Source organism: Megalobrama amblycephala, linkage group LG7, assembly GCF_018812025.1.
Source record: "Megalobrama amblycephala isolate DHTTF-2021 linkage group LG7, ASM1881202v1, whole genome shotgun sequence".
Classification (NCBI taxonomy): domain Eukaryota; kingdom Metazoa; phylum Chordata; class Actinopteri; order Cypriniformes; family Xenocyprididae; genus Megalobrama; species Megalobrama amblycephala.
The window spans coordinates 22,213,359-22,239,225 of NC_063050.1; the positions used below are offsets into that span (position 1 = coordinate 22,213,359).

At 36.1% G+C, this 25,867-nt stretch overlaps 1 protein-coding gene across 4 annotated transcripts in view; it reads right to left on the reverse strand.

The window, feature by feature from the left end:
• Nucleotides 1–2,071: 2,071 nt before the first annotated feature.
• Nucleotides 2,072–25,867, reverse strand: part of rnf24 (ring finger protein 24) — a 40,341-nt gene continuing 16,545 nt past the window's right edge. For all 4 annotated transcript variants that reach the window (XM_048196609.1, XM_048196605.1, XM_048196606.1 and 1 more), the window contains 5 exons: nucleotides 19,166–19,315; nucleotides 12,428–12,470; nucleotides 12,186–12,227; nucleotides 5,706–5,785; nucleotides 2,072–2,826 (listed from right to left, as the gene is read on the reverse strand). In XM_048196609.1, coding sequence (XP_048052566.1) covers nucleotides 2,685–2,826; nucleotides 5,706–5,785; nucleotides 12,186–12,227; nucleotides 12,428–12,470; nucleotides 19,166–19,308 — 450 coding nt within the window. In that variant the 5' untranslated portion in view covers nucleotides 19,309–19,315 and the 3' untranslated portion in view covers nucleotides 2,072–2,684. The remainder of the gene's footprint in view (nucleotides 2,827–5,705; nucleotides 5,786–12,185; nucleotides 12,228–12,427; nucleotides 12,471–19,165; nucleotides 19,316–25,867) is intronic.

The following is a 25,867-nucleotide window of genomic DNA, read 5'->3' on the forward strand; positions in this document are numbered from 1 at the left end:
AAATGTTATGGGTTTAAACCTTAGCACACAATAAATAAGATTTTTTTTTGCCCCATTTCAGTTCCGCCTCAACGGAGAGGCACCAATACCACCAAAACGGAAGAATATGAAAAGTGCAGTGACATAACTCGATTTTAGACACAATCAACTACTTTCACATTATAATGACACAGTTGAACCACAGCTCTCTATATGTATACATTCGTGATCAGAGCGACTCTTTAAGACCTGCTGTGTTACAAACACCAAAGAGATGAAGGAGAGATCCTAATTTAGGACTCCCAATTAAACAATATTTGTCCATGATAAGGAATTACAAGTCTAAAGTAAACCCTCAGTGTTTTACTCTTCGTTAAGACAAAGTACCAGAGCAAACTAAAAAAAAAAAAAAGCTTTTTTTTTTTTTTTTTTTTTTTTTACATTTTTTTTACATTTTTTTTCTTTTTAGGTAATTTGTACAACTTCACACACTCAGCAAATGCGCAAAAAAAAAAAAAAAAGAGAATAGAAATAAATAAAAATAAAACCTCATTAAATAAGCTTAACTTAATTCACAATCTGAATCTAGCCTCTCAAAAACACAGACAGACTGCAGAACATGGGCAGTTTGCTTGGCAATGAATGAGAATCACAACCTTCGATCCATGACCAGACAGCACTTTAAATAAAACCAGTGCAGATTTAGTTTGGGTTTACATAAAGCATTACTTGTGTCAGATAATTCTACAACAAAATTTTTCCACATTTGGCATCATTTCTATAGTGTTGTGGCCAGCCCATATATGTAATATTATACATACTTTCCTAGACTGCCTTAACATGGAGGGCACAGAGACCCAACCTGACCCTAAAAGGTTGGTGGGATGACCCTGAAAAAAAAAAAAAAAACAGGAGTACTATAGAGCAGGAAAGAGCCAGAGCGTCCATTCTATTATGGAGAATAAAGAACGGTCCATCCTGCTGACAGCATCCACCTGCTGCTCATTGATTTTAATGGCTGAAAATTCTGTGTTACAAAGTGCCGGACTGATTCACTGATGCTGAAAGATGCTGGAATGATACTAGACTAGACTGTGTATGTCAGCTGGGTCTGTACTGAGGGCATTTTCCAATCCCAGTGACTTCTGGTCAGATCTGAGTTTGTTTCTGTAGCGGGTCTAGTTTGATTTGCCTCACTAGAGCAGTATTTCATTTATTAGTATTTGTTGGAGACAGATCTAGGGCTTTAAGCCAAGTATATTTTCAGAAAGCTATGTAGCACAATATGAGAACCACACAGGCACACACACACACATTTACTGCTTTGCAAAGAGCCACAGCTTCATGGGAGATTTGTGATAACTAAGAAAATATAATACATCTCAACAAGAGATGGGAGATTTATGTAACAATAATCCATGAAAGACCTAAATAAGACATGATAAGACACAAAACAATACTTTGGAAAATTTTGTTCAGTTTAAATTTGGTTAAAACCTTGTTTAACCATTTCCAGAAACTCTATAACAGATCTGCAGAACTCTACAGCTGATGAACAAACTGGAAAAAAATACTGTGTCTGGATTAGGAAACTGAAGCCAGAAACTGACTAATGCTTCAACTATGAACAGTTAGTGGAAACAGGAGGGGTTTATGGCAGCAGTTCCCAAAGTGTAGGCCGACATCATACATATTGCAGGGGGCCTTACTAAATAAAAGGTATTATTTATATAATTGTCATGTCATATAGACTGGCTGGGAAAATCTGAATTATTTAGAATATCTAATGAAGTCTAAGAGTGACGATAGTGTTTTTTCTTTCGCTTTTAGCCTTTTCAGGGTACTTTAAAATTCTTATCAAATTCACCCTTGAACCCAAAGCTACAGACGTGTGCGTGTGTGTTTGTGTGTATTTAACACAGCCCCTCAGTTAAAAAGCATGTCAAACATAAAGCATCCACAGAACACAGATCAAATACTGCTGGGTCACATCCTGACCTTAATAACACAAACTCTGCATTCACATTTGTTTTGGGCACCAGCTAAAGGTCACAGCGAACCGTATCTACCAATACAGCCATCCTACTGACCGTCACAACACAAACAAACATATACACATTGGAGAGCTGCTGTCCCTTTAATATACAGTATAAACATAACCCTCTCTAATGAAAATAATACCAATGGTTTGCTCTGTGGCTCTGAGTACATCAACTAAAAAAGTTTGAAATCATAAAATATAAAAAAAAAAAGATCTTGCTACTATCACAAGCAACTAGGTTTGAGTAGACTTTGTGTAAAGTGCTTGTTAAAAAAAAAAAAAACTTATGTTAAAAAAGTATTTTTTATGTTATTTTTAGTCCTTGTATTTTTTTTTGCCTCTCACTGGTGTCCTCAAAAAAGTGCTTTGGTGTGGAACGGTTACTTTAAACATGGCTTGGCCATGTAAACTCAATTCTTCTTCATTATCCCACAGGAAGAAAAGCTAAACCCAGATAAGACAGATCGAGTAAATCATCTATTATTGTAATTTGGGAAAAAATCCATTATAAAGCCACCAAGACGGGACAGGAACATATGCAGGTCGCAGGTCACCGTGGCTCCGGGCACAAATCCTGTGGTCTGTCCTTGGATATGAGCGTGTACCTGTACAGGAGGGAGTGTGAAGGTAGCGGTGGTCACATTTTTAGGAGAAACAGGAGGGGCTACACCAGGTTCTCCACTCCGGGCAGAGGCTGCTGCATTGGGGGCACAGGCTCGGACATGCTCTGCTGCTGCGCCAGCTGCAAGACGGGCATGTTGCACAGCGGGCATACCTTCCTCACCTCCAGCCATTTGATAAGGCACCTGAGAGAGAAAGACACAGAGAGAATGTGGTAGATGAAAGGCAAACTAGATAACATTATGCTTAAAATTTCCCAGATCACAGCAGAGTATGTGAAACTGCCCACTGCAAACAGGCTCCACTAACCCGAACTATTACTGGTAGCAAGTCAAAAGTGATCTCATATGATATCTCAGGGCTGGTTGTGTTGGCGAAGCTGGGCATCTCCTTGCAGGAAGCCCATGTGGAAAGTGAGACTGAATCTCGGGTTAGTCTGAGTGAGATGTTGGCATCTCTGCTCTGATGAATAATTCACTGTAAGCACAGTTCTATTTTAGGACGTGTTAGTCCTATCAGGTACACAAACAGATCTATGATACAGAGGTCTACATTTAACCTGGGATTTGGGATTTTAGGGATTTGACTGAGGTATAAACATGACAGTGTGAGTTCCTTTGTCTGTCTGTATTTCAATAACAGTCCATAACAATCATTATGCAAACATAAAAATGTATATATTTGATATTTTTTATAATCTTTATAATTATTCATAATTATACTTTTATTTATATTGTTATTTGAACCATGTTGATTGAAAAAAACCTGCTGAAATCATTGCTGACATATTACATACAAACTGTTCATTATCTGTCCTTTATTAATATGCATTTAGTTTTAGTTTACCTTTTTCTCCTCTACAGAAAAGAGGTAAGAATATTTTCTGTGGTAAGAAAATATTCAAATCAGGACTGGCTGAGATTAATTTTTGGTGGTTTCTTAATGGGAATACCCTGCAACTCGTACATCATACAGCGTGACATTCAAATGATATGCATCATGTGATGTAGTCACATTAAAACAAGAAATGCTAAGAGTTCTACTGGGGTAAAACTGGGGTGCCCTTTGGATAAGGAATAGTTAAACTTGTTAAGAAACATATAAGGCCAAGGCACTCAAGGACTAAGAAAATGTCAACATTATATATAGAAAGTGTCACATTATATTATGTTTCATGTAGTTATGTATTGGCTAGCATCCTTGTGGCATAACTACAATACTATGAGCTTCTAATGCACACATGTATTTTTTTTTTTTTTTTATGTATTTTTTCATTATTCTATAATATATTTTTTAATGACAAAACAGTTGTAATAATAATAATAATAATAATAATAATAATATAGCATTTAATATACTACATAGTAGTGTATATAATATAATATAATATAATATAATTATAATATAATATAATATAATATAATATAATTATAATATAATATAATATGAATCTGTCCAAAACTTGTTTAAAACTGAAAATTGTATTGTCATTTATTAGGCAAATAACAAACTGAAACAACTAAATAGTCTAACACTAACAGCTTGCATTCTTGCTGGCATTGTTTTCATGTAAAACTGAAAATTTTATTGTCATTTATTAGGCAAATAACAAACTGAAACAACTAAATAGTCTAACACTAACAGCTTGCATTCTTGCTGGCATTGTTTTCATATAATATAATATAATATGAATCTGTCCAAAACTTGTTTAAAACTGAAAATTTTATTGTCATTTATTAGGCAAATAACAAACTGAAACAACTAAATAGTCTAACACTAACAGCTTGCATTCTTGCTGGAATTGTTTTCATGTTCCTTTCCCACAGTCTCTGTTGTTATTGACTTCCAAATAGTTTCTAGTTGTTCCCAAAGACTTACTTCTGATGAAACTTTTGTGTGATCTATCTTTGAATCCATTAAATCCCAACAACAATTATATTTTAGCATTAGAAACACTACCATGACTAAAGTCAAGTCAAGTCACCTTTATTTATATTGGGCTTTTTACAATGTAGATTGTGTCAAAGCAGCTTTACATTGATAACTGGTACATAATTTTGACTGCACAGCAGCTCTTAAAGAATAGTGTCAATGCAGGCAGATCAAAGCACTGCTGATTATCAAATGTCAAGTCAAATGTCAAGTGTCCCCAACTAAGCAAGCCAAAGGCGACAGCGGCAAGAAACCCAAACTCCAACAGGTGACATCAGGTGGCAAACTAAAGAGCCTGCACATAGTGGTGTGGATTAAACATTACAGAAACATAAAAAAATGGTTTTGGAAATCATTAATAAGCACTAGATGGATGGATGGATGGATGGATGGATGGATGGATGGATGGATGGATGGATGGATGGATGGATGGATGGATGGATGGATGGATGGATGGAGTTCAGGGTGATTGGGAGACTTTTTTTGCCATTGAGATGGCTTGGGAAAAGTGTCCCAATCAACCTGAACTCACCCTATATATATATATATATACATACATACATACATACATACATACACAAACAAACAAACAAACAAACAAACAAACAAACACACACACACACACACACACACACACACATACACAGACAAAGCATTTCATATATGACTTGTAATGACTTTATGCTCTAAAATTTGGCTGGATTCCTAGAGAGGCAAACTAAAATGTTGAAATGTTTAAAAAGAACAGAGAGCTCCCAACCCCTCTGATAAGTGTCCAAACATTACTCTGACATTTACTTTGGCATTTACTCTGACATACAGCCCAGTGCAAATGTTTCACAAAGGGGCGAATGAGAAGATGGGTGAGGCAGACACATTTCAACTAGATCAATGACAGAGCACAGTTATCCAGCACACTTGAAACCATGTAACATTGCAAATTTGCGTTTAGTTTAATGTTTTAAGTGTGTAATTTATGCTTTTTCAAGTGTCCAATACAACCTGTCTGCCACCTTTCATAAAACAGGTAATCCAACCTCAAACTCCAATGTTATTTTTAGCCCAGTTGGGCCGCTGCTAGTGGTGCAGAAATTTTCCTCTTTTAGAAAACAACATATGCCAGGGTACTCACTTTCTGTGAAAGGCATGTTTACACGGGCAGATTCCCAATTCATCTTTCTGCTTGAATTCCTCCAAACACACCGCACAAATCTGGAGAGAGAAAACAATAAATTCCAATGAACACACAGATAAAAAGCTTAAATATAAACATTTTATCCTCAAAGAAGAAAACGGTTCCATTGAATACACTTGTCTCAACAAGTAATGGATGCTATCACCTTCAGAGATCAGTGTTGTAATGCAGTATTCATTCAGGACTGCTAACTTTATGAATATAAAACCAATATTCTTGATAACATTTTGCTCTCCATCTTAAGTCATGAAATGGTCTACGCTCAAAAAGTTCCTTTGTTATCTAGCAGTGAAGTGGATATGGCATTTTATCTGAAGTGGATATGGCATTTTATCAAAAAAAAAAAAAAAAAAAAAAAGCAACATTTCATGGACACAAGCGTCAGTGGAAATATAGCTTTTTCTGATGGCTGCCTAACATGTCTAGACCTGGTGCTATAAAAGCCAAGCCAAACACTTTGATTAATGACCTGTCTCACATCAGAGGGTGGAATTCTGTGAACATTTGGACGTAATTAAATGGTGATGTAAACTGGAGATAGGCAAAAGACTCATGTCTTGGCTATTCCATATAAGATTGAGAACTACTAGCTAGTTCCTTTGACAAAGTAGTCATTCAAATTCAGAAGAATATATAAGAAAATGACAAAGTGAACTGAGGTAAAGCCAAATAGCGAGACAAGGTGTATCAAGGTAAACGGTGCTTAATTCATGCAAACAATGCCGGAAAATATGCATGAAAATTATGTTAGGGTTTCCCAGAAAGCATAAAATGCTTTTTTCATAACATGAAATAGCCTGCAGCCAGGTAACATAGCAGTACATTTTAAAAATGCTTTAGAAACCAGTAATATAACCAGTTACACTTTATTTTACAGTGCCATAGTTACATTGTAATTACTCAAATAAGTACTGAGTACTATTAATTAACTACATGTACTTACTATAGAGTTACAGTTAGGGTTAAGGTTTGGTTTAGGGTTAGTTACTTGTAATTATGCATAATTTACTGTTATTACTATAGTAAGTACATATAGTAACGTGCAACTACGGCATTGTAAAATAAAGTGTTACCATATAACCTACATTTAATATAACCTAAATCTAAAATAATTTAACTTAATTATTTTTTTTTAGAAACATTTAAGTATTCTCAAAATGGTGTGATATTTTACTAAAAAAAAACAAGAGATGCAATTTTTGTGGGACAGTGTATTCAGGTTCTCAAATAACATTGTTTGTATCTCATTTGAGACATTAAAAAACTATTTTAAAATTATGTGAATGAAAGAGGCTTTCTGAATGAGTGCACAAGCCAAAAAAAAAAAGTTTCTTAATGAAAAATGACAACAACAACAAGAAAAAAAACCCAAGACTACAGGGTTAAGACACTTTTACTTCAAGTGACAGATAGCTCATATTATCTTCCAGAACTGTGCACAAAGTAAATATTTCATTAACCTTGCTGACAGCAAATAAGGGGGCAGGGAAATGCACAACTAGTAATTGTAAGAGAACAAATGAGGTTTCGGACAAATGTGCCTGGGCACAAGGGTGTCTGTCACAACAGTTATTTACTGTTCTGTTTGTGTATCATAAAATAAGATACAGTCCGAGTGCTTTAGGTGTCATTGACCCTGACTAGGGGATGGCCAGCGAATTATCGAGACACAGTGGTTCTCTGTTTGAGATGAGCGAGACTGCAAGAATAAGAAATTGTCTGTTGAATATACACTGGGTTGGGTTTTGTCAGAAAAGAATGGCATTAAGGGCAAGCAAGCAACAGAATACGCCCATGTGTGTGCATGTTTCTTCATAACACTAAACATGTAGCTGCATCCTGCAGACAACAGACAAGTGCCTATACTTCACTGCTGGTTTTATACTCCAAGCAAGGCTAATCTAGTAATAATCAATCATCCAACCAGGCCAGTGTCATTCCTATCAGAATAGTGAGGCCTAAATAGTGATTGTATGCCACTCAGAACTATTATGCATTTCTATTTTATTAACATCCTGGCCCTCATTTTGCTTCTCTCTGCTAGGCTTCTGAATTGAAAGGACCACCTCTGCAGTTCAAATGTGACTCCCTGCGGTCTTTTTTAACAAACGGAAATAAACCTTCATAAGCATTGCTCAGTCCGTTTCACGCTACTGCTCTGGTCTGTTTGATCTCTCACCTAGACAGCTACAGTATTACAAAACACAAACCGTGGAGTTTTATTTCCGACTGTTTCACTGCAGTGGAATTACGCACAATAAATCTTACTCACTGATGCGGTGATATTTATGTCCATGCTGTTCTCACTGGTTGCCACATGAGGATCCATATCTTGGCAACTGTCTGGCACATATGCTAGTTTTCTGCACCAGTGTGCTTGCATATCAATCATCCGTGCACAAGCTGTGCCGTACAATGTGTCTGTCTATGTATTTAATCACCTTATAGGAAGGGTACTTATAATCTCAACTCTCAAAACATTATTTAGTCATTTTGTGCTTAGGGCCGCTGTATCTTATGTAAGACCAAGGACAGAGTTGATAGCGCAGTACGAAGCTGTATAATTCTGCTCATGAAGTCAGACGGATCACCTTTCTAACTCATGGAGGCTTGAACTTAAAAAACCTAGGCTTCATGCTGTGGTCGGACACTCCTTAACTCAGTGTTGGATCTAGTGAAGTGGATCTAGTTAGAGGGATTGTTCACCTAAAAATGAAAATGCATGTCGTCGTGCAGCAGTAAATGTGGGAATTTTACAGAACAACATGTACTTACACAGTAAATCCATAGTCTTGTAGGTATTTAAAGGGATAGTTCACCCAAAAATGAAAATTATCCCATGATCTACTCACCCTCAAGCCATCCTAGGTGTATATGACTATCTTCTTTAGACAAACACAAACAGAGATATATTTAAAAATAGGTTTGTAATGTTGTGAATGGGGGGCCGTGTTTGTGCATTCTGCATTCTGATATTTTCCTTATAAAAACGCATTGCTTTGCTTCAGAAGGCCTTTATTAACCCACTGGAGTCATATGAATTACGGCCCCCCCATTCACAACCATTATAAACCTTGGAGGACTAAGGATTTTTTTAAATATATCTTCGATTGTGTTTGTCTAAAAGAAGATAGTCATATACACCTATGATGGCTTGAGAAATCATGGGATAATTGTCATTTTTGGGTGAACTATCCCTTTAATGTTAGTACACAGTAGTTAAGGTCACCTAATATAAAGTGTGACCTTATTTTTGAAGAGTCATACAGGTTTGGAAGAACAGGAGGGTGAACAAATAATGGTAGAATTCTTATTTTTGTCTTCAAATACAGTAATATGACAGTTTATGATATTTCAGAACCAATGAATCCATGCTCAGTGGCTGTGCATGGCTGTGCTAAATGTTTGTAATCTCTAAGTATGCTAGTGAAAAACTCCCATGCCTGTGGCGTACAATCATAACATTGTTTTTGTGTGCACAGGATGGAGAAACCAATCAGCTTGTAGCTCGGCCCCCACCCCTTTACGTAAGACCTACCTTCTTGTCTGAGCACATACGCAAGTGCAATCCAGAATTACTAGTAACGTTACAGGCGAGGGGACTACTGACACGTTTATTTTCAGTTCCACAAATGCCCTATTCAAACATTGCAAGAAGGGGGGAGGTAGGGTTTCAGGTAGGCCTACATTAGGTTTATTTAACAACTGAAATGTAATAAATCAAATGTGAAACAGCTTAATCTTCACTGTATGAATTAAATATATACTGATTCTTATTAAAGCTACAAAAATAATTCAGTCAAGAGCAGCGAGTGATTTTTTTTTTTGTCTATTGTTGTTAGATTAACATTAAAGGATTCATGAATTGAAAAATTCAAAATTTCCTTGATCTTTTGACATGCAATAGCTCATTGCACTGTAAAAAACATCCTGTACGTTTCAGGACTCAAAACTTCCTCTTTAGTCCAAGTTAGTTATTGAATCCATGCTCAGAAAACGGTTCGTTTGGAATTTTGTCACATTATGATGTAATAGAGTGCCTCTGCAGAATCAGATCAACGCCTACTTCTACATCATCGCGTCTTTGGTCCCGCCCACTGGCACGTTACTGAGATAAGGAGAGAAGAGAGATACAGGATCACTGGACTAAAAATAACATTACCTTCTAAAGGATTGTAATGCTAGGAAGTGGTTGAACTATGTGAATCTCTCAGTAGAGCATTATTTATTTGTTTGGTATATTTCACTGTGGATTCTTTGCAACATGTAACCTTGTTAATTCTAATGCCTAATCAGTGATTTCTGATATGATTCATGTACAGTCAGATGTTCATTGTCTCAAAATCATTTATTGTTGTTTATGCATCAAGCCAGTGCAGGCTCATAGATGAAAGTGTTTCCCCAAAGCTATTCGTGAAAGAAAAAAAAAAAAAAAAAAATCAGTATCAAATATAAAACCTTTAAGTCTGACAAATGAGTGTCATGACTGCTGGCACAGAACGTCCAAAAAAACATGTAGAATATCGTAAAAGAAAAAACTGTGCTTACAAGTGCGGCTGACATTTGCTTGGCACTTCTGGGCAGTGCTGACAGTTTTCAGGCAATGTTTCAAAAGATATGACTAATATAAAATCACTGACAGTGCTGTTAATATTAATGACACTTCTAGCACTTTTAGTGCTGGACGAAAATACAGTGGATGAGAGAACTTTGTGTTCCTTACCCAGATAAAATGTTATTTAATGAATTGCTGTTGAACAAACTTGCACCATGCATACAACTTGCAATTGCTGTGCTGTTGTATCAAATACAACTGGGGGAAAAAAAAAGAAAGAAAAAAAAAAAGCCAGATGTGACACAAAGCTGAGCTTTCCAACAAAATATAACTCAGCTCAGCACAACACAATGCCATCATTGTTTTGCTTAAAGATTACATGGTATTCATGCACATCCACAGCCAGAAGAGACATATTACTGTTTGGTTAACATAGCTGCTTTCTCTTTATAGAGGAATATCCAGCTTTAGCCAGGATGCTAAAAATACAATTACCTAAAAGTGGAACCTATTCCTTGACAATGAGCTCTTATGAGAAACCGAGAGGGAGAGAAGAGCTACAGGAAATTCCAGGAGAGTTTGAGCTTCCAACGAGAGCATTGGTGTCTTCACACCTCAATATTGTCACTAGCATTTCATTAGCGCTCACATATGAAGTCAGTCTGGCCTATTAACACCAGCAAAATGATAGCAGTCATGTACGAACTGGTGAAGGTTAAACGTCATACGCTCATGATATGATTAAACATGAAGAGCATGTTTAGAAAGTCCTTATATTCAGGGTAGAGGGTAGTTCATGTTTTGCGTTAGTGAACGGAAACAGTTGAGAAAGAAAATGTGTATTGGTATATTTGGTCCATGCATTAGGTCTCAAAGTCGAAACTTGGAATCGATAAGAATCAGAATCAGTAAGAAGAATCGGAATTGCTAAAATTCAAATGATTCATTAATATCATGGCTGACAGTTACTGTGGTTACAGTGTAATCTCAATTAGGTTGAAATTACACTAAATACAACACACACACAAAAAAACTAAACTGAGTTAAAAAGAGTGATACTTTTAAGAGATGATTTTTACAATAAAAATACCAGAACTTGAATCATTTCTTTTTGAATTGGTTCATTTACATAAAGCATGCTATATAGAAAAAAAACAATAGTCTTTCCAACACTCAAAAATGTCCAAATACTGGCCATTTCATCAATCTATCACCACTTAAAGGGATAGTTCGCCCAAAAATGGAAATTTTGACATCATTTACTCACCCTCATTTTGTTTCAAAACCTGTAGGAGTTTCTTTCTTCTGTTGAATACAAAAGAAGATATTTTGAAGAATGTTGGTAACCAGACAGTTGACGGCAACAATCGATTTCCAAAGTATTTTTTCTCTACTGTGGAAGTCAATGGGTGCCGTCAACTGTCTGGTTACCAACATTCTTTAAAATATCTTTTTTGTTCAACAAAAGAAAGAAACTCATAAAGGTTTGGAACAACATGAGGGTGAGTAAATGATGTCAACATTTTTATTTATGGGTGAACTATATATCTTTAAGATAAATATATTCATTTTCTGCTCAAATATATTTTGGCAAATAATGGTCCTGGCACTACGAAAATGCAGATTGCAAATCAGTTTGGACATTATTAATACTATTACCGTTATGTATTGTTTTACTTTCATTAATGAATTTTGCTCAGAGATGTCCTTTAAATCTCATATGCCACATCACAGCACATTTTTAATACCAAGAAAGCACCTCTTGCCTAAACAATATGTAACCGTAAACGATTAACATGATTGGCCACAAAAAAAAAAACAAAAAAAAAACTGCACAGCTAGAGGAAAGAGGAAACTCCTACCTCATGCAAGTTTAATTCTTTGACTTTTTCCTTTTGAATAACCTGTAAACAAACAAAAAAATAACTTAATTAGTTATTAAATGTATTTAGAGTAAGACTCAATCACAATTTGGAGACTCTATAACCGGAAGGTTTGAAATTGCATGAGAAAGAAACATTCACACCCAATTTGAATCATACAGCAAATAATGTACATTTATATAATACAGTAAAGTGTTCGAATAGACAAGTCTGCGGCTTACCTGCTTGTATGCATAGAGCTCTTTGTGTGCCTGGTGCCGTAACCTAGACAAAAGAAATCTTTGTTTTAGTTCAGAGAGTGACACAACATTTTCAAAAACCTGTGCTGGAGTGAAATTCATAATACCAAACTATATACAAACAAATGCCAAAATCATCAAGTTAAACCATGATACTAAAATACAGTCCATTTTAAATGCCAGTGGTTTTGTAGGGGCATTGTATGTGCATCTCTGTTTATATATTCCAGCTGTATATGGTCAACACATGCCTGGATCTTGTTTTTTAGTCACAATTTGACAAATTGTAGCCTTCAGTACCTATACGGCATTACTTGATCATTTAAAAGAAAAAAAAAAACTACACTGATTCACTACATATTTCATATTAAATGTATTTTGATGTGTTGCTATATTACATTTTTCACTGGATGCCACCAGAGTATACATTTCATTCACTACATTTGAGCTTAATCACAAAATCAACCTGCTAAACACACACTGCCGTTCACTTTCTAATGACTATTTCCTGGCTCATTTTTATATAAAAAAAGAACTTCCTCTTATTTGACAATGGCTGTACGCAGTTCCAGCAGTGCTGTGGGCTACCTTGGTATGTTTAAACTATCTTTAGTCTTATAACTAGTCTTTCTAGGGTGATTTAGGTCTTGTATTGTCTCATCAAGCTTGACCCGACTTTAATAGCCTGTCTGAACCAGACTGCCCAGGCATTACCCACTCGCACCGCTGCAATGCTTTACCAAGTGTGACTGTCAGACTGGTGCCAGACCCTTTAAAAGAACTATATACGGATACTCTTGGCATGAACTCAAGAAATGGAGGCAGCCAAGCAATGGACAGTCTACATTTAACACTATTTTGATCTTGAGCAAGTGTGTGTGTCATAGAGAGAGAGACAGAAAGTGAGAGAGGAACCCCGGTGGAAAATAACTGGAATGTGTCAGGCATGATGGAAGAGTCTCTAGTGTAAGAAAAAGGCTATTTAAAAAAAAACCAGCAGGCGCTTAACACACTATATTTAGCCTCAAATGTGCGAGCATACTTTCTGAACTGTTAATGTCTGAAGGGGTGTTAGAACATTAGTAATAGTCCAATTAGCCTTATGACACATTCATCTTGGCCTTTTATGATTGTTTGTTTTGCTGAAACACTTTTCATTTAAATTCTCTAGAAGACGTGACAATTAACAATTAAACAAACAAACACACACATTATATATATATATATATATATATATATATATATATATATATATATATATATATATATATATATATATATATATATATATATATATACTTCCTGTACAAAGGAAAGGCACTGTGAACACAACATACAATACTACAGTATCTTACAATCACATCCAGAAATGAATATAGTTCATTAAAGATAATATATATTCAGAAAAGTCTCAAGTGAAAAGAGAGTTGGATAGATGTGAAAAAAAAAACATGGAGACGTGTTGTAAAATTTACCTCCAATACAAGTAAGCTTAAACTCTCGCAGCAGAGTGAGAGGGACCTGTAAAACAGGCAGCACAGTCTAGGAGAGAAACTGACAATCTGAAAGAGACCAGCAGGTAAAGGTGCAGATACTCCCTTTGAAGGAATTTAGGGGTGAAGAAGAGGGATTAATGGGTATTTTAGGACTTTTTTTGGTTTATACTCATCAATATGCAAAAACAAACATAAAAAAAAAAAAAGTTGATTTTTTTTAACTTAAGCACTGTGTTTTTAGAATGACATGTCATGCGTAAGATGCAACATGTCCACATAGCGCATGTTTACAAAAAACTATGGAAAAGCAGCGCAGTAGAATGCCCCTAAAGGTTGTCATGGCTAGATGAAAGAAGTCATGGAAATATGATCATAACGTGAAGGGATTGCAAAATAACAAGATATTTATGTTGCATAATCATGGCCAAAGTCATAATCTAGGTCCTGAGGTGGGCTTGGTCAAGATGAACTGCTGTTTGACAACTACAGGCAGTCATGATTTCTCACGCACTATTAGGCTAGTGCTACAATTCATCAGGTTGAAAACCACCTTGTGACCATTTCCCTGCAATGTAATAAAACTGGTACAGCTATTAACATGTCACACTGAGTGCTCAATCTCAAACGTGTTTGTGAATTTCGATATTCTTCCCATGAGGATGACCGTGCCAGACAAACACTCACCCACCCACCCCTTTTCTTCTCTAAGTGTGTGTTTGCCAGTCACAGGGGCATTTCACATTTGTGTGTCGGAGCTGGTGCATGGCTGCTACGTGCGACTGCGTGTGTTTGCTCTGAATCACAACGTCCTTCACAGATCCACTTGAGCTCACGACTCCCTCGTCTATCACATTGTGAATGTCCACACAATCGCACAACTCTACAATCTGGTGGTCCTTGATTAAAGTCTTTGATGTTCATGATAAAATAGCAGTTTAATTCGACAACTAAAGATAGACCATCTGCACTCATTCATTTCATATTGGAAAGCTAAGAGGAAAAGGAAAGCTAAAATCTCTGCTGGAAAGACCAACTTTGTGCTTGTCTTGCTGGTGGACTAGTCTTGCCAAAACTAGTTGGATAAAAGCCACACCCTTCATTCACCAGAAAGCTACTAAAGATGTATTTAAAACAGTTCATGTGACTACAGTGGTTCAACATTAATGTTATGAAGCGACAAGAATACTTTTTGTGCACCAAAAAAACAAAATAATGACTCAACAATATCTAGTGATGGGCGATTTCAAAACACTGCTTCATGAAGCTTTGAAGCTTTACGAATCTTTTGTTTCGAATCAGTGGTTCGGAGCACGCATCAAACTGCCAAAGTCACGCCCCCCAGTGGTGAACCATTGAAATTTCAAAACCCTTATGACGTAACGAAGCCTCCTTTACTGAAATCACGTGACTTTGGCAGTTTGATGCGCACTCCGAACCACTTATTCGAAACAAAATATTTGTAAAGCTTCGAAGCTTCATGAAGCAGTGTTTTGAAATCGCCCATCCCTAGATATTGTTGAATTAAGTCGTTATTTTGTTTTTTGCCACACAAAAACTATTTTCATTGCTTCATAACATTAAGGTTGAACCACTGTAGTCACATGAACTGTTTCAAATATGTCTTTAATAGCTTTCTGGGCATTGAAAGTGTTAATTGTCTTGCTGGCAATAGAGGCCTCTCTGAGCCATTGGATTTGATCAAAAATATCTTAATTTGTGTTTTGAAGATGAATGAAGGTCTTACGGGTGTGGAACGACATGAGGGTGAGTAATTAATGACAGAATTTTCATTTTTAGCTGGAAGATTAGTTTCACTCACAAAAGGAGAATTCTTTTATCATTTACTCACCTTCATAATTTACTTTCTTCCATGGAACACAAGGAAAAGTTAAGTAATGTACTGGTTGCCTTTTTAATGCATTTAAAATGAAATGGGACTGGAGCTTTTGAGGTTCATAAAGGGAACAAAAGAACTATAAAAGTATCTCACTTGTGGACCATACAATTATATTCTAAATCTTCTGAAGCCTGTTTGGTGTAGAAAAGGCTAGTGAGCTTTTAAGCACAATTTGCCAGGTCAGTCTGACTGGATCAGCCTGATTATCTGTCATTTTGGACATGACAGTCCCAGTTCTCATTCACTTTCATTGTATTGAAAGAAAAGAGTAGCCAGGATATGCAAAAATGTACTTTTGTGTTCTACAGAAGAAAGTCATATAAGTTAGGAATGACAAGAGTTTGAATAAATGACAGAATTTTCATTTTTGGCTGAACTAGTCCAGTAAGAACCCTGTTGGGGACACAAGCTCACAGACATGCTGGTGACCAGCATTCAAAACACAGCATATGTTGGTCTTCTCAGTAGGGACGTCTCCATCCTGTCAAAACCAACTGATAAACAACGTAAAAAGCTGTGAATAAGCACTCTAGACTCTCGCCTATTGTTTCAATGATGCTGAAGGGATATGTGGAGGTGAAAAATAGCAAGCTAAAAATATAATGAAAAATGCTGCTAGGTAGAATGGTACCCTACTATTTTGGTACTTGCTGAATTTGCGATTGTTGTCATTTCCATTTCCTCCTTGCTGGTGTAACGTATAATTATTTCAGAGCTGGTTTTCAGATGTACAGTAGCCCCACTGTACCTAACTAACATTTTTGTGAAATGTTGAATGTGAAAAGCGTGCTTGTGCAGTCATCTAAAATAAATGCCAGTTATTTTGATATTTTGTTATTTAATGCAATGATGTTAATGATATTTAAGTGTGCCAAATACTTTTTGGAGCCACTGTATGCGTGTTTTTGTAATGGAGGCATAACAAATGTTTGCTGGTTAAAGGTGCTAAAGAGGATCTTTTCGTCGACTGAGAAACCAAAGACTGTTAGTGAGTTTTTGAAATGAGCGCATGCGTAAGAACAACCCCCCTCCTTCACAGCTCGTTTCGAGGGAACGCCTCCCAAAACTCGTGCACGAGTATTGAAACACGAGTGTTTACCACCGACATTCGCTGTGTCGTGTTAGTGGATTCATTATGTCAGACTCACTGCAGGTAATTCATAATCTGCAGTTGTTACTCCTGTCTCCTGACAAAAACATTGCATGCGGCGCCTGTGGAGTGTGGAAAGTTACTGGAGCGCGCAGCCGTGCACGTCTCTCACAAGGAACGTAATGGCAGTGATTGACAAGCCAGAGGGCCAATCGTTTATGCGATGATCGAGTAAACGATTGGCTGATGTTTTTAAGGCCCTACCTCGAGCACAGATGATGTATATTATTATTATTCCTTTCAGTGCACCTAATAAATAGTCTTTTATCAGTTAGTAAAGACAGTTTCAAGTAATATTGCAAAAACGTATAAAACAAAACATCCTCTGTAGCACCTTTAATTCAAAGAGGAAGTCATGAATATTTGTGATCTAATGCAAGGGAGACTGCATCTTTGGAAGTCTGGAATCTGGGCTAAACACAAACTCTTTTTATAGATGACTTGGTAATCTGACAGTTTTTCCATTCAAGAATCCAGTGTCTTCATTCTTAAGATTAATAATATAAGACTATAAAAGGCTACCAATACATGTACACATTTGAAAATACAGTAAGGGGGAGGCAAAGTCATATAAAACAGAACTAGTATATAATAAATGTGAAGGAACTTACCATCTCCCCCACTGGTTAGGCTGAATTTGGATGGGAGCTGCTGGTTCTCACTGTCTTAAGTAAGAGATGCTACACGTTTCAATTGCACGTTAAAGCTACAATATCTCTGTTGCCAAAAATGACAACATTGCAAATTTGCCTGAATAACATGCCGTAAAGCATCAGTGGTCAGTTTGGTTGTTTTATCATTACCAGGCTCATTCTCACTTGAAAAGTTAATCAATGTCCTTCAAGCTATTGAGCAGCTGCTGTAGAGTTCACTCAATCCATAAGGGAAGTTGGTGACACAATGTACAGTAGTTTCCTCAATGTCAAAAATGAATTGATTCGTGATTGTGCAACTAAGCTGCTTTGGATTCAGTTAATGTGCAAATAAAAAGCTTTACATACATCTACATGAAATTTCCAAGCAGGGGGAGCTTGTAATGGTGGGTTTTATTTTAAATTCAGATTATCAAGTCAGTAGCTCTCTTAGCTTCTCCAAACTGTGCTGTGACCTTCTCACTCTTCATGAAAAGCTTTGTTAGTGAATCGCACACGCACATACAAATGATTTAAAGTAACAAACATTTCAGGCACAAGTAATCTTTCTTCAAAATGCCATACAATTGCCTTGTTGTCCCGATTATCAGTTTTTAAGGAATGCTGCATTTCAATAGAGCTGTTCAGGCATGCCATCAAGACATGGTTTGCAGACCAACCTTGAAGGTTAATTTGCCATGGGCTCCCAATGGAATTTGGTCTAAATTTATAGCTTAACAAATCCTATTACGGTATGACTGTGTGCAATTTATGCTGTAAATCAAAACAGGAAAGTCTCTTCAAGTAAATGTTAACTGCAAACCTTATTTTACTCATAAATCCAAAATTCCCGACGGAACCCATGGCTTAACAAGGCTAATTCTAAGACTAAAATTGAACATCCCTATTATATATTGTGGAATTCAATGAAGTTGCTCATTTATCCCTATCTCTTTATTGGGCAACCACTAATAATTAAAGTATGGCTCTGAAATTCAGAGTTGGTTCAGCCTTCAAAGTGAGCATGATAAAAGCTTCCTCACATGGTATGGTCACGGTGTGAAGATGAAAGAGAACTTCTCTGTTGCACCACCATCTGTCAGCTCTCCTCTATCCTCTCTAGCCTATCCATTTTCTATTTTACCTTTGAGCATGGTGCATTAAACATTTGTCTAGATAAACATCACTGCACAATGGTTAGTTCCAGCAAGGCAGTTTGATGTCAGCACATGAGGTTCCTAAATGACTGTTCCTGTTGGCAACACTGACTTCTAAACCACAGTTTTCAAATACACCCACTTGCACATACTGGGTCAATTGCATTTTTCATGAATTTCCCAAAAAATCATGATGCAAATTACACTTAAATGTGTGTTTGGTGTTTAATTACAGCAGTTCCATTTTGTAGCCTGTATATTTAGGATTAGATTACGATGTTCAAACACTGTAACTGTCTGAAGACGATAAACAAGCAAATGTATGGCATTCTGAGGCTTGTTTAAACACATTCTGCTGCCGCACACATAGAAGAGTAGGTGGTCTTACCGAATCAGGTAGCAGCAGAAGAGTAGGCTGAGGATGAAGACGAAAATGGCCGTCCCAAAGACAACAATGTAGATATTGAGGGGAAGGTTCTGAAACCCTATATTCGGCATCCTGAAAGTGTAATGCTGTAAATCTGAGGTCATGGATAACCTGGTCAGAGAATGAGAGGGAAGAGAGACAAAGAAACATCAGAGAGTGGCTCATTGATCACAACACTAAATGCTGATGCAAATGCTAGCAGACCACATGCCCATTAGTGCAGCTCAGTCCCAAAGGAAAATAATCACCCTGTCTGCCGATACACGTATTAAGCGAAAGCTCTCGTCAATATGACTGTGATTTGATATGTGGCTTGGCTTGATTTCTGAACAGTTTCCACAACAACTGCTTATGTACCCAACAGACCAATGAATAAACTCATTAATGCCTTAAATTGTGCATTGGGCAGTGCATGTAATATTCCAGTGGAGAGAGCTTGAGAACATTGGTCCTGCAGGAGCCATTAAGCAATACCCACACGGTCTATCTGTGGGAAATTAGTGTTAACTAATCTACTGAGAGTCAGCACAGCTTTGATTTGGTCTGTTATGAGCATGTTTTTTATATTTAATATATTCATTTCTTACTGGAAAAACACTCAAAATAAAACCTTAAAATTGCTAACAGAAAGATGAATAACTTTTTTTTTTGCTAAAACTTAAATTTAGAAATGCCGTGAGAACAGTCATCCTAAAACGTATTTGGAAACGTACCCCCGGTTTCACAGACAAGGCTTATGCTAGTCCTAGACTAAAATGCATGTTTGAGCTGATTTAACTTGTTCTGGCATCTTATTATTTGTCAGTGCCATTGTTTTGTCTTAAGATGCACACAGTTATGTTTTTTCTAGGGTATGTTTATAAGAGCTAATTAAATGTTCTAATTGAACTAAGGCCTAATCCTGGCTTAGTCTAAGCCCTGTCTGTGAAACCAGGCCTTAGATTTTTAATTTCAAAGTACTAAAAAACAAAATATCAAATAAAATGACATTGCATTTAAAGAAAGTAAAACAAAACAGAAGGCCACTGTTTTTTTTTTCTTTTTCAATATTGTGAGAGCCAAATGTTTCAAAAAAGACCTGAAGTAAAACCTGAAATCGCCTGCATTATTAAGGAAAACTGTTTAATAATCATACTAAATGATGTTAAGTTTTTATAGGCACTGGTCAATTTTGAGATTTTGAGCAAATGTGCTTCCATATTTTATTTTGTTTTTCAGACTGGAAAGAAAACATCCAAAATACACATTTACGTGTTAATTAAGTTATTACACTATTTATTTATTTGTTCTGTATAACACATATCTTTCAAACACAATATCTTTCTATCCGTTTTCTCAAAAGGCATATATATATATATATATATATATATTTCCCTCCATGCACTTGGCAGGAAATCTCCACTTTAGTACCACTTCCATACACAAAACTTTCTAGTTTGTTTCCAATCTATATTCTGAAGGTATTTACAAAAAGTTTTGTTAATATATCTTTCACCTGAATTTTATTTCAAATTTTATTCCTATTAAATGATGATTTTTCTTCTGGCTGTTGACAGTATTTTCTTATTTATGGAGTAATAAAATTAGCTATCCCCTCAGTAAAATAAAGTAAAATTCAGCAAAATTTCACAGACAAGGCTTAAGCTAGTTTCTAGACTAAAATGCATGTTTGAGCTGAGACATCTCTTAAAATATGTCAGAGCCATTGTTTTGTCACAAGATGCACACCAGTAATGTTTTTTTCTAGTGTACGTTTATAAAAGCTACTTAATTGAACTAAGGCTTAATCCTGGCTTAGGCTAAGCCCTGTCTGTGAAACCGGGCCTTTATGTTCTGGAAATGTATGCAAATTAGTGCATACTGTATTTAATTAGATAAGACTCATTTGCATATAAAAATAGCATTTCAAAAAACTTGCAATACAAAACAGTTGTTTTAATGTACTATGAATAATCAACTGGGGAAAGTATGGTGATATCTATTAATTAAGTTTTAGTATTTTTTAGTATTAGTATTAGAGTTTCTGTAAGGTTTAAGGGTAGGGTTAGGAGATACATTTGAAAATATCATTAACTCAGTATAAAAACAAAAGTAAAAGTAAAAGGGAAGTTCCCAACATGATAGAAAAATAAACTTTTTTTTTTTTTTTTGAAGTAGGAAACCCCTCAAAATATGGGAACTCATAATATGACTAATTAATGTCTAAATTCATATGTAAAAAATCTCAAAACTTAATGGATAGTCTACTAATAAAATCTTAATTTAAAAATGACAGGTCAATAGCAGATCCCCACCACTACATAAAAACTAAAATGTGTGTATGTGTGTGCATGGGTCTTTGTTTATTTATGCGTGTGAGAGTGAGAGGTTTCACTGGACATTACGGATGTTACTCCCCCTAATGTGGGCATGTCAGGACATGCCTTTAGTAGATAAGACTAGAGTAACACCACATGTGAGACTGTGTGTGTAAACAAAGGGGGAGGTAGAGAACCACTGTGTGACGTAATAGCACATGCAGCTGTGTGTTATCCATCGTGCTTTGTTCTCACAGACATACTTGGAGCTTTACTCTCCATATAAACATTTGATGTCCTGGACCTGTCTGAATGTGAGGGCCTTTGACACATTCAGAATCACTGCCACTTTCACCCAGATTCTTACTGACCACCAACAGATTGTTTATTTTCCCACTCTGTCTCTGCCTGTCTTCCTCTGTCTGTGTCCATTACAGCTCTACCCATGCAAAGCTTACTGACAGATGAGGGTAAATATCCAAACAGAAAATCAATAACCAGCTGGCTTTACACACAGCCTGTTATTTCAATAACAACATCCCTCACTCTTACAGATACAGTACGTACTAATAAACAGTACTGTTTTATTGGCTAGGTTGGAATGGAGGTTTGAATCTGTCGGGTCCATGATGCCATTTTGCCTCTGTGGCAAAATACGGTTCACTGCTCTTCCCATTCCATTATCTTGCTTTACAAGCATTAATCGTCTGAGCTCTAGTGGCCCAGTTTATGTCACACAGCCCAAACATACAGACTAACTGACGTTTTAATGCCCTTAAACTCAAAGATGTATGCACTTGGGAAAACCCCACAAGTTCAGGACATGGGAAAGAATCCAGAAGGACCTATATATTAAAAGAATGAGAGGGTTGGGCATGTTGAATGGATTCAAGACTGGGAGAAACTCCACTGGCTGCAGGCAATTACTTTTCCTCCTTTTAAGTGTCATTTGGCACTAAGGGGAAAAGAAGGAATTTATTCATTTTAATGTTGCTGAATAATTATTTGCTTACAAAAACGTTCACTTTATGTAATCTCACAACTTTTAACCAGCTCTGCCAGTAAAAAAAAAAAAAAAGCACAAAAACAGCTGCCTCGCCAACTTACTCAACAAACAATGAAGTCACTATGCAGCCCATGCAACAAAACTGGGCAAAGTATCTAACTGAGAAAAAGTATATACTTCTTTTTAATCGTTTGAGGTCTCCAAGAATTTTCCAATAAAATATCTTACTGAATATTTGTATTAACTAACATATCTATTTTGAAAGATGACACATTAACCTGAACAACCAAACAGAGAGCTAAAAAATTAAGATTCTCAGTATCAGCCAAGGTATTCATTGCTGATAATAAGTGAGCAAAAACTATTTCAACTACTTCTAATTGGTTTACCTCCAAATTAAAGAAGGGTCAAAGTCAGGCTACAGTGAGCTGCTCAGAGACAAGGAGACAAAGTATGCATTTGTTACAAAATCACTTTCACCCCAGTTAACAGTCACAGCATTCCAACTGAGATTTGTGTTTGTGTTTATCAACCATAATGAGGGCAAACTGAGTACACAAATGGTTTTGGATAGCTAAAAAAAAAAAAACAACAAAAAAAATCCAACACAATCATTATGTATGCACTGAAATTCTGGAGCAATATCAATAACCAATAATAAACATCTTGTTGTGACTGATACAATAACCAATGATTTTAATTTACTTTATGAAATATGATCATATGAAATTATTTTCATGATTTATCATCACAACATTTTTTGTTCTGTCAAATCAACTTCAATAATTAATGTGGTCCAGATAACATAATATTCTGAGTTTCTGTTGATTAAACTAATCGCCTTCATTGTATTAGCTCAAATTTTTTATTTCTATGAACTCAAAATTAAGGCAACTAAGTAACTTAATTTTTTTAAGTTGAACCAACAATTCTTTTTTACAGCATAGTAATCAAACGGGAATTGGTATCAGATCATTTATTGTTGAAAAGGTCTCTGAAAAAAAAACTGTAAGACACTGAAAAACTAGCTTTCGCACATAGCTTTTCACGCAAATGTGATCCTGTGATTCTGAGAAAATGTTTCTTAAATGAGCAGAAGACATCTTTCCTTCCTGTCTCATTCTCAATGGCCAAAGTAAGAAAGTTGTGTAACTTTCATGAACCCTTGTCTGCAAAGGGAATCTCAAATAGTGAGCCAGTCAGATGGCCTAAAAGCATGTCAACTTCTCAAAAGTGTGAAGAGAGAAAGCTTGCAGAGTTCACAACAGGGACACCATGAAGGAAACCTCCTTGTATACCGGAGTGACGGTTTCACGCACCAACTTCTGCTGGGCAAGAGAGTCGCAGACATCAAATGTTATCCCGGAGCCACTGTCCTGCTGTGGAAACTACCCAAAATACAAAAGGGGGTTTTAAAGTGTCTGTCAGGACATTGCTACCACCCAAAATGAAGGGAAGTAAAACTAAACAGCTTCTTGATCTTTCTATACCACAGGGTGCAATATCAAGTCCCTTTTCACCCCTACTTCCCATTATGACACAGAAGTGACCAGACAAGGTCATTCTGCAATGCTCAGCTTGCCATAACAACACTGCCAAATGGTATTTTTACCTCTACTTAGGAGGAAAAGCATTTCAATAGTGCACTGAGTCACGCTCAGAGCTGAAAGGAAGTAAAGAGTGACATTGGAGTGGTCCTTACTTATTCGAAATTTGTTGTGTTTTACAATCCTTAATATACTCTGATGGGTTATAAAAAGAAAACTCTTAGGCTTAAAAGAAGGTTCTGACTAAACAATGATTCATTTACAGTGAGCCATGTGCACTTAAGCAGTAAATCACTTTTTGGTTTTAATAAAAGCAAAGCAACAAAACTTACTCTAGAGTGCCCTATTCACCATCAACTTTATTTTCTTTTCAGCTTCAGGGTAAACCAAAGAGTGAGAAGTATCAAAAAAGGCTCAACAAACGACCTGGAGCACTTGAAGTATAATAAAGTACTTAAAAGGACCCTTGTTAAAGAAAACCAAAAAATTTCCATTTCCCACAAGATGACTTTCTCACAGCACTATAAATATCTATAATTGCTCAAAAGCAAAATGACAGTAGATTTCATGAAATAACAATAAACAACATTTTTACTTTTACCTACTGTTGCAATTTTCTTGTCTGTTGTCCTATGTCTATGTCTATGTCTATGTATATATATATATATATATATATATATATATATATATATATATATATATATATATATATATATATATATATATATATATATATATATATATACACACTTTACATTATTACATAACAAGATCATAGGGCACAATGTCACATTCACATTTATGTGCGTTTGCTAAACCCTAATTGTAATTCCAAACCTACTGTGCCCTGATGAGAACAACATAAACACTGACAGTATGCCAGACAACAGAGGAAAAGCCTGATTAACCACCAACATATCTTCCCAAGAGAAAACAACCCACCAGCAGAGTGGGAAAAAAATGGAGTGCATACATCACATACATTGAATTCTTCCAGCTGAAGTCAATGCAGGCCTTGTGTCAAAGTCAAAGCATCTGTCTGGTCATCGTTCACATTAGCAGATCACAACTGGTATATTTATTCAATGCTAAATCGACATTGATGCTTTCAGTGCACCCATGACATCTGTCTGGGGAAAATGTATGTAAGGTTCACTCAAGATAGCTGTGGTTTTCAGAGTTTCGTTTCAGAGTTCTGTAAATAGAGAAAAGTCGAGGAGGCTTCTAACTTTAATTATAACACGGTTAGTTTCTGTCCTTGATTCTGATTGGTCAATAGCTGTGTTTTATTCACAATATACGATGTATCATTACACAACACCCTTAGCAACCACTCTTATAAACTACTCAATTTATATTGTTCATTGAAGCTTACTGTATTATTTAGAAGAGTATTGTGAGAAATAGATCGAGTGAGCGAGTTTATTACCTGCATTCAGATTTAGCATTTTCCTTCAGGTCAGTCCTATGTTCATAATAAAAAATATATTTAAATGTCTGATGTATTATCTTGTCCTTTTAACAGTTAAGGGGTTTTCCCGTGACTGACAGCGCTAGTCAAAGCATTTGTCAGTTGCGTCTTGTTCCGTGTTCACAACAATTCAGTATTTTCAATATAAAAGTCTTCGCTACTGACTGACACACTCATAAAGATGCCCTCTAATGGCATAATAATGTAACTTCTGTTGCTGTTCATGGTCAGTGAAAAATTGTAGTGATTTTACTTCATGAAAGTTGCATTGATACATATTTTTTGGCTTCAATATTTGTATTGTGTGGTAACCGTTTTATAAAAGCAATAAGGTACTTGAGG